Genomic DNA, 10,388 nt, shown 5'->3' with positions numbered 1-10,388 from the left:
TACTACTTCCGTATGAGCGAAATGTCTTCCGGTTTGTAGACGTAGTGACCAGGGATAGTTTCAAAATAGGAAATATACATGTAGATATCATTTCGTGTTCCACACAAAAATTATGTGTGCTGCTAATATAATTATCTGCAATACTTTTTTCACCCTTAATTAGGAAACGAACATACTATTTGCCTCTTTTAAATTATAACTATAGAATTAAAAATATAAGTTGCACCTTCCCAAACCAACTATAATTTAGGGTTTCTGAGCGGATCAGAAAACCTTGATTTGGAAGATGGTAAATTAATTGAGAATCAGTTACTTTTATTGTCAAAAGCAAAAGTCCTAATCTTATTGCTGGTCCAAGATCATCGGGCCCTTAATTGTTAAGGTTTTTTAATTCAAGCCCTACTGAACATGCTGAATATACTAGAATATACGTGTGTGTCCCAACTTAATGTTTTCGCCATATTTTGACGGTTTTCAAAAAAAAAAAACACCCAGAAACATATCTTTTAAAAGAAATAAAATTGAAATCATTGACACATCATCTCTTTTCACCGGAAGAAAAACACAGATTTCTTAAGGAGATTTATTGTTTTTCCACTTGGAATTAAGTCTCTTGGAAAATCTTGCACAATTTTTAAATTAATCATTCGACCTTAACTTATATCATTTATCTCCATAGATTTTTATATAAAGACGCTTTTTAGCCAACCAAGACAGAAAGAGAGGGCCGGGCAATTCAAATAATGCAAAAACATGTACTTTTTTCATTCTAGTAAATGTATATTGTGTATACACTACGAAGCAAAAAAAATCCTGTGACAGATTTTAGTTGCACTTTTGTGTTATTTTGATTCTATCTGCGCATGTCTTGTTATCTTTAGAAAAGTGGACAGACATAACCCTGTATCCAGTGAAAGAAGACTATGTAAGGCCATGTATCTGAAGAGAAGATGTATTGTGTTTTTTTACTATCATTTTTTATTGAATTATCTTTGAAAGTAGTTAAATTGTATATGACAGATGGGATATTTACCTTAAAAATTAATATATCCCGTGGGGAAATAATAATTCCCTTGGGATGAAATAATTTTCCGACGAGATATTTTGGAGATTGATCCTGTAAGATTTTCTAAAAATCATACAGGAATTATATTTCTAAAAGGATTTTAAAAATGTATTTTCTACACGGAATTTAATTTAAACAGGGCTTCTCCTACAGGGGATTGAGATTTGAATTTTCCTATCGGATTTTGAAATCCTAGTGTGGGAGTCTGCATGATTAATATCCTATCGTAATTTGAATTCTTACAGAAAGTTCTTATATTTCGGTTAAAAAAAGATTTAAAAATCCATAGGAAAATCGTTTTCCTATGAGAAAATGATTGTCTTGTATGGATTTACATGCATTATTTTTTAAAAAAAAAAATTCTCACCTAACAGGTGAAATACATCAATAAAAAGTGGTAATGAATTCTTCAAGCATGATATATTTCATTTTTTGACACATGCATAGAGGCTTAGACGGATGCAAAATTGTCACCTTGGCACTGGCATTACTTCCCAGCCCAGTGTTATTGATAAATGAAATAGTGAACTGTCTTTTATCCTAATGGCCAATGCAAAGCGAGGAGATTCCGCACATGAACAAATCCGCTAATGACCCGTGCCATTTTAATGTCTAAAACGGTTCATATGGGTATCTTTGCCCTTCGTCAAAATAAAAGGTTAAATATCGAGTTGCAAGCAAGTTACAAACTTTGAAATTATGTGTTTTGTGTTCGAACAACTCTGGAGTCTTGTTATTGTTTACATACTAAAATGTGTATGTTACGAAAGCCTAGTGAGGTCAAGTATGAATGTTAAAAAAAATAATAAAATGTCGTTATAACGAGATAAAAAGTCGTTATAACGAGATAAAAAGTCGTTATTACGAGATAAAATGTCGTTATAACGAGATAAAAAGTCGTTATAACGAGATAAAAAGTCGTTATTACGACTTTTTTAAGTCGTTATAACGAGATAAAAAGTCGTATTAACGAGATAAAAAGTCGTTATTACGACTTTTAAAAGTCGTTATAACGAGTTAAAAAGTCGTTATTACGAGATAAAAAGTCGTTATAACGAGATAAAAAGTCGTTATTACGACTTTTTAAAATCGTTATAACGAGATAAAAAGTCGTATTAACGAGATAAAAAGTCGTTATTACGACTTTTTTTAAGTCGTTATAACGAGATAAAAAGTCGTTATAACGAGATAAAAAGTCGTATTAACGAGATAAAAAGTCGTTATTACGACTTTTAAAAGTCGTTATAACGAGTTAAAAAGTCGTTATTACGACTTTTTAAAATCGTTATAACGAGATAAAAAGTCGTATTAACGAGATAAAAAGTCGTTATTACGACTTTTTTTAAGTCGTTATAACGAGATAAAAAGTCGTTATAACGAGATAAAATGTCGTTATAACGAGATAAAAAGTCGTTATAACGAGATAAAATGTCGTTATAACAAGATTAAAAGTCGTTATTACGACTTTGAAAAGTCGTAATAACGAGTTAAAAAGTCGTAATAACGACTTTTTTTTGTATATAATATGACAATTTGTGTATTTTATCCTCTTTATAAAGTATCGATCGCGATGGAAGATATTTGGGATTGCATTCCGGTAGAATGTGTGAGAAAAATGAAAGATGAAAAGGTATATACAGTCAAACTTGTATTAAGCAGTCACCTGCGGGAGGCACCCAAAGTGACCTCTTAACAGAGGTGACCTTTGAATAGAGACTTATGAATTTGCCAACATCAAATACCTTATTAAAACAATTATTGGATTTTATTTTAATTATATACTTGATATTTAGCATAATGTTTCAAAATGATAGATAAAGTAATTGATTTGGTGTTTTTATAGTATCTATTATATTTACAAATAAGTACGAACACATAACAATGCATTGTGCATGCAATTGTTTATAATTTTTTTAAAATTGTTGGAAAACGTCATTACGTGGTAAAACCTTATCGCTGACATTTTCACAATAATAACACTAACTATTTACATGAATACCGTATATTTAGAAAACAAACACTTTTAATACAAATCAACAGTTTATTTTTTAACCGACCGTATCTGAACTCAAAATCATATTATTAAATTCAGCAATTTTCTCTTGCCTCGCCGCGGACATTTTTAACACCTATTTCATTCATGTTTATAAAACAAACATTGTTAATACATGTTTGAACAATTCACTTGATTCCCATTCGTATCTGATCTGCTAATTGCGTGGACCCTGAGGTCCACGCAGAAAATATATAAGCGAGGTTAAACCGGATGCTATGGGGAAAATTCAGCTTGCGCATGAGCTAGCATGGTTCTTGTGCGTAATGGGTAGCTCAGGGAACCAGGGTAGCACACGTTAATCTGAATCGGGATCGGGATTCCATGCCATATGTACACATAAGTAATTGTAAAGTTGTCGGTAAACAGTACAGAAACAAAGTATTCCTTTAAAAAAAAAATGATCGGCATGTGATATGAACTGTCAGTATCATGGAATAAGTTAATGTTATGCCGAAACTACAACATGCATCAAATAACATAAATCGCGATGTTTTGTTGTTTTCCGAATACACATGTAGCTTAATTAACTTTACTTTTATAGTAGGCGAGGCTAGAGTACTTCCCGATTAAAATTTTTTTAAGCATTTAAGTATGATTGAATAAGTATGTGACCGTATATAAATAGATGATTGAATAATTATGTCACTGTATAAAAGTTTAAATATCAAGTAAAATGCATCAAAATATGAAATTAATTTTCACGAAGCTGTCACTGCATAGTTTACATAGTTAATAGTGCGAGGCTTAATGTGTGCGCAAAAAGTAGATTTCGCCAAATGCCTGATACTATACATGCAATCTTCATTAATATAGATCATAAATATTTTAGAAGTATGAACCCTTTAAATTCTGAGGTAAAAAGTCAGGGCTATGCAAATTTAGTGGTAATGTAAACCATTCAATTTCAAGAAAAAGTGATCTGCATTCATTATTTAACGTGCTCTCTCTCTCTCTCTCTCTGTGTGTGTGTGTGTGTGTGTGTGTGTGTGTGTGTGTTAAGAGGGCTTGGGTCGATGTCCTTTTATATCAGTTTGGCCTCCTTGAAAAGAAAAACTCCATATAAAGATATAAAAAATGATAAAAATTTAAGTCAAAATATATGATTTTTTTCTTTACCAAATAATTGTAGATAGCTTCAATAATCATTTCTAAAAATATTCAGGTACATGAAAATCGAATGGTTAATTAAAATTTAATTTTTTGGCACACACCCCCCCCCCCTCCGCCTTAGCTTGCCTGATTTCAACTTCTTTACTTGTTATGCAAAAGGTTAACAATAAAATAACATCACAGCAAAATGAAAATCAGTACAAATGCTTTTGCCATTTTTGACATATAGAAAAGCTATTAAAAGAATCAGAAAATATATTTAAATATTATACCTCACATTTTTATATAAAATTGCATTTACCCAATTGCAATGTGTCAAGAATTATAAAAGTCCTTGCAAAGTTACGTTTGTACTTACTAAAATTTCGGATTTTTCCTTTAAGTGTACTAATATTTGCAAAGTTACGTTTTTACTTATTAAAATTTCGGATTTTTCCTTTAAGTGTACTAATATTTGGATTATTTTAAATTGCTCTCTTCTGGTTTCTTCTTTTTTAAAACTATAATAATACCTGTTAGTGCATATTGGTAAAAGTGTACTTATGTTGAATTTAAGAAACAATCAATAATTTGAGGTCCTCTTAAGTATAATGTTCGATCTCTTTGTTATTTAGATAGACCCTGAACTTATAACGTCAATGAGCGATCAGGAGCTCTCAGTATACATCCCTTTGCATGGAGATAGAATAAGAGTCAAGCGCTTTTTAGAACAAAGACAAAAGAAACAAAAACAGAATTCGAAAAGAGAGAATCTTCTTGCGGTGTTAAGAAAAAAAATTGAAGACCCGCGACAAAAGCGCAAATTTAATGATTTGTCTGAAGAAGAAGAAGAGCAGCAACTTGAAGATATGCGACCTAGGCAGATAGGAAACAAAAACGCAGAAAAACAAACCAGAAAAATTGAGTTAGGGTGGATGCATGGAGGAGTCCAAGTAAGACTCAAAAAGGGGGGAGGTACCAGAAAAGTTAGTATTAAAAAAAAAATGCAACAAAAGATGACTTAATAAAAGAAGGAATAAGATTGTTTTTTCCTAATGGAGAATCACCAAAAGGACCAATTACAGACTTTGTGACTGACCTGAGAGATTTCAGTGGTAGGAGTGTTCGAAATGAGATGACTGTTAAAGAAATATATGATGAAACAAAACTTTCCCTATTGCGTTTCTATTTTACAACAAAGGAAAAAAATGAACTCAAAAATGCTGAAAAGGATGAAAACAATGAGATGGACGCAAATGAAATATCGCAAGATGATAATAAGTCAGACGACGAAGACGAACTTCCTGATCTACACGTAACCTTACGTCACAGGAGAACAGCATCTCCGGAACATGACATTTTGAAGCAAGCAATACAGCTGGCGGGAATAGATGAGGAAATAGATGACAATGTTTTAGATGAAACCCCTCCTCCGAAAACGCTTACGGAACGGAAAATAACAGTACATAGAGGACATGTTCTGAAAGAAATGATCCAGGAGTTTAAGGATGTTGACCCTTTTAAAGATCTCTGTACTCTGGACGTGATACTTCCTAATGGGATGTCCGAAACTGCCGAAGATGGAGGGGGTGTTACTAGGGACATCCTTTGCGAGTTCTGGAACTCATTTTTTGAAGAGTGTACTTTAGGAAGCGCATTCAAAGTACCATGCCTGAGACATGATTTTGGAGAGTCTGAGTGGCATTCCGTAGGGAAAATTATTGTTTTTGGATGGAAGAGTGTTGGACACTTCCCTATACAGCTTTCGATTGCTTTTTTAGAGCAATGTCTATATAACACAGTTAAAAGCAACATACTTGATGAATTTTTAAAGTTTATTCCGGAAAGTGATGCGCAGTGTCTTAAATCTGCCTTAGAAGACATTGAATCAGTTGATATGGATGAGTTTCTTGAAATTTTAGATCAACACGAAATAAAAAGAGTTCCTAAACAAGATACCATTCTCAAGATTTTGGAAGAAATTGCACATAAAGAACTGATTCAATCTTCTATGTTTGTCATAGACTGTATCAGTCCTTATCTTAAGAAACTTGGCATTCCAGAAGATAAGCTGAAATCAATGTACGAAAGTCTTTTTCCAACAACCAGGAAAGTTTTAGCGTTGTTGAAGTTCCCCGAAACCATGTCTCAGGAGGAAATAATTGTGTCAAATCATGTACGTCGATTTGTCAGAGAGCTTGACATTTTTACCTTGAAAAAATTCATGAGATTCTGCACCGGGTCTGACTTGCTGCTTAAAGACAAAATTGAAGTGTCATTTGTGAACGTTCGAGGTTTGGCGCGCCGCCCTGTTGCTCATACTTGCTCGTGTTTGCTTGAAATTCCGAAAACATACGAAAATTTTCCAGGTTTTAGGACGGAATTTTTGGCAGTTCTAAATGCAAATGTATGGGTAATGGACATTATTTGAAATGCCTCAATACATGCGCAGTACATATTTACACTGGCGAATATGTGTTGCTAAAAGCGAAACAGATCGTAAATCTTTTAACTTTGATCTTTAATTTTTTATGTGTTTTATGAAAAGAAGCATGAAAGGAAATACTTGTATGCTCAGTTTTAAGAAGCCTTAATTTCAGTTTTGTTTCTTTTTAAATTCTTTTTGTAACAAAGTTTTTGTTTAGATTTTTTATGATATCAGCATTAATTTCATAAAAATGTAATTCTATATTTTTCTTGTACATGTGTACATGTATATAAGTAGGGAACAGGGGAATTGTGTATTGATATAAGAAATACAGCCAATAATTATTAATAGATCTAAAGTTTGCAAATTATAAGACACACTTAAAAACTACTAGTACGTAGATTATGATGTCATTTCATAATAAGTGTACATCAGAACCTTTCACATTGATTATGTGTTGTTTGATGTTCTTTAACATTCAAATATCTTTGTCGGGAAGCTGATGATATTTTGTATTGGTTTGTTCATTAAAGCAAAATGTAAAAGATTGTTCTTGTGTGCTTATTTTATAATTCATATATTATACATGTATGTAAATTACAGAACAAAATGTGTATGACCAGTTTTCGAATTTCTCATTCAATATTTTGTTCCTCCTTACAGAGAGGGCATGCATAATATCAACTAAATATCAATGTGCAAAAAGGAGTGAATATATCATTTTGACAATGCTGAAAAAGGAAAAAAAATCAAAAGTATAGAACAACGTGATAATCGTTATAGAAAATGGGGCGGGGGGGGGGTGCTATATACCAGTTATTATTACAGCAACAGTCAAAGTAACAATTATTTAAGGAATAATTTTAATTTTTGCCCAGATTATCCGATATAACCTGGTTTGAGGCAGTGCACGCTTTTTTATAATCCGCGAATAGATTAAAAAAATATTAATTGTAAAAGATAGAAATTATTTAAAATTTGAATTTAAATAAAAACTGTAACACGCGCGTGAAAATGGGGTTGTCAAGAGGGGTGGCTACATAGCTAACCAGGTTATACAAAATAAATTATTTTTTTTCTGTGTGTTTAGCCAATCAGAAAGCGCGTTACAACTAGAATTAATATATATATAAATTCTGGTTGTAACGAAGCATTTGATTGGATAGAAAATTTTTGTTAAATTTGTATAACCTGGTTTGCTTGTCACAAGACACGTCACAATGTACCAACGTCAAAAACGTACTAATCCGCTTGACGTTACGTTTGAATTTTGAAGAGGTAATTATCATTTTAAAAAGTAAAACGCACTCAATTCGTATAATTAATTACAGAAAATTAAATTATAAGGAATGAACTCATTATCTACCCAAGTTATACGAGTTTACCTGGGTTGGAGCAATTTACGCTTTTTTATTATCCGCTTCGCGGATTATAAAGCGTAAATACTCGTATAACTTGGGTAGAAATTGAGTTCATTTCTTAATTAGCTTTAAAACGCCATACTATATGAATTTAATATATTAAAGAAAAATTATATGTTAACAATACCCAAACCTTTACAGACAAAAAAGTTTTACGTTAATATGAAATTCATTAGGCAATTGAAATATGTGAATTGTCAGCCATTTTATTTAAATGTTTTATATAAACTCCTCATATTCTGCAATTATGTCATTCTAAATAGTTCTATCGAGCCAGTAAAGTAAATTCCGTTTGTCATTGTAATAGACAATCATTAAGTCACAATAGTTCATAGCTGTTCAAGAATCGCATCTCTAAGACTTAAGTACAACTCTTTGGCACTAAATGCATTGTCTGGCATGACATCTCCAGTTTCCTCCATTATATCGAAACAGAGTTCTTTAACAGTGTCATCACATGGGTGTTCTGGTTTTGGGGTTGTTTCTTCTTCACACAAGTTAACTTCGTGTGTATTAACAGGGCAAAGTTGGTTCTCACAACCGAACAGCTCAGGCAAAGTATACATCATCAGTGGACGATTTCCTTCGCGAAGCCTGTTAACACTCGACGAAATAGTGTGGGTATTCCACATTGCTGCCAACTCGTCCAGGTCTTTCTGTCAAAAAAAATTAAGAAGTGCTAGCCTAGGCCTACAAAACTCAGAAACTAACCGCCCACTTACGAGTTTGATCCCTTTTAGTTGTATAACTTAATAATTCAACAAACACTCAGAGAGAGAGAGAGAGAGAGAGAGAGAGAGAGAGAGAGAGAGAGGGAAAAGAGAGATATTTAAATTTTACCTGAATTAGCTTGATGAAACAGAACTGTATTAAGCTTTTGTCGAGAAAGGTACCACAAAATGACGTACTTTCATTATCACTGGATAGGTTTTGGAAAAGATCCATCCAAAATTGTCCTACTTTTTTTCTCAAACATCCCCAAAACCACTCTATTCTCTGATTATGTGTGCTTTTTCCATAAAGAAAGCTTTTTTGTCCTGATAATTCATCCTGATGGTTACGTCTAAGAAAAACTTGCATCTGTTCAACATGGGTGTTTTCTGTTCCCATGTCTGTTCGAATTCGTTTTGGAACACCTTTCTTCCGTCGAACTGCTTGAATAAAGTAGTAAGCGATTACTTTAGGATCACTGTTTGTTGTACTAGCTTCTAGCCACATTATATTTCGCGAAAATCCGTCGATGCATCCGTTAATAGCTATGCCATATGGCTTTAATTTGTCATATGAATCAATGTGCCATACAAAGTCTGGTCCCTTACTAACGTATTGGCGTCTTTTTAAACGTTGCCTTCTTCGAGCTGCCATCCCGCCCGGGTCTAGTAACTTCATTATTTCATATACACTGTCTCTTGGAACACGTAGATTATTTTGCAAGCATTTGAGATGCATCCAACGGTAACCATGTAGTTTTCCAGCAGTCTGCTGCTGCTGGGCAATGAATATCGCAACATCCAATAGATCACTATAATCTTTTCTTCTTCTCATATTTAAACGCCGTAGGATGCGCTTTAAGGTTGAAACGCTAATGACAATATGATGAGTTAAGGCAAGAAAGGCTAGAATTTCCGCATTTGACAAACCAAGGTAAAAATACCGTTTTACTAGTTCTTCAGTTTCCATTATCACACCTTTAATATTCCATTGGTATTTCCTTTACCTTAAAGATGTATAACGGTATATATATAGCAATTTCTCGTAATAACGACTTTTTATCTCGTTAATACGACTTTTAAAAGTCGTAATAACGACTTTTATCTCGTTAAAACGACTTTTAAAAGTCGTAATAACGACTTTTTATCTCGTTATAACGACTTTTTATCTCGTAATAATGACTTTTTATCTCGTTATAACGACATTTTATCTCGTTATAACGACTTTTTATCTCGTTATAACGACTTAAAAAAGTCGTAATAACGACTTTTTATCTCGTTATAACGACTTTTAAACTCGTTATAACGACTTTTAAAAGTCGTAATAACGACTTTTTATCTCGTTATAACGACATTTTATCTCGTTATAACGACTTTTTATCTCGTAATAATGACTTTTTATCTCGTTATAACGACATTTTATCTCGTTATAACGACTTTTTATCTCGTTATAACGACTTAAAAAAGTCGTAATAACGACTTTTTATCTCGTTATAACGACTTTTAAACTCGTTATAACGACTTTTAAAAGTCGTAATAACGACTTTTTATCTCGTTATAACGACATTTTATCTCGTTATAACGACTTTTTATCTCGTAATAACGACTTAAAAAAGTC

General features: G+C 32.6%; 1 protein-coding gene across 1 annotated transcript; it reads right to left on the bottom strand.

The window, feature by feature from the left end:
* Positions 1–7,542: 7,542 nt before the first annotated feature.
* On the bottom strand, positions 7,543–10,328 carry LOC128186595 (uncharacterized). The gene is made up of 2 exons (XM_052856424.1): positions 8,901–10,328; positions 7,543–8,716 (listed from the first exon to the last, which is right to left on the bottom strand). Exons 1-2 carry the CDS (start codon positions 9,738–9,740, stop codon positions 8,390–8,392), a joined length of 1,167 nt encoding a protein of 388 aa, XP_052712384.1. The 5' UTR covers positions 9,741–10,328; the 3' UTR covers positions 7,543–8,389.
* Positions 10,329–10,388: the final 60 nt, after the last annotated feature.

Source organism: Crassostrea angulata, chromosome 6, assembly GCF_025612915.1.
Source record: "Crassostrea angulata isolate pt1a10 chromosome 6, ASM2561291v2, whole genome shotgun sequence".
Taxonomy (NCBI): Eukaryota; Metazoa; Mollusca; class Bivalvia; order Ostreida; family Ostreidae; genus Magallana; species Magallana angulata.
The sequence above is the reverse complement of the archived record's forward strand: the minus strand, read 5'-3'. Positions and strand labels throughout refer to the sequence as shown.

Coding starts and splice junctions, on each gene's coding strand:
- LOC128186595 (XM_052856424.1), bottom strand. CDS start 9,740: ATGGAAACTGAAGAACTAGTAAAACGGTATTTTTACCTTGGTTTGTCA. Junction 8,717..8,900: donor GTTTCATCAAGCTAATTCAG/GTAAAATTTAAA, acceptor TTTTTTTGACAG/AAAGACCTGGACGAGTTGGC.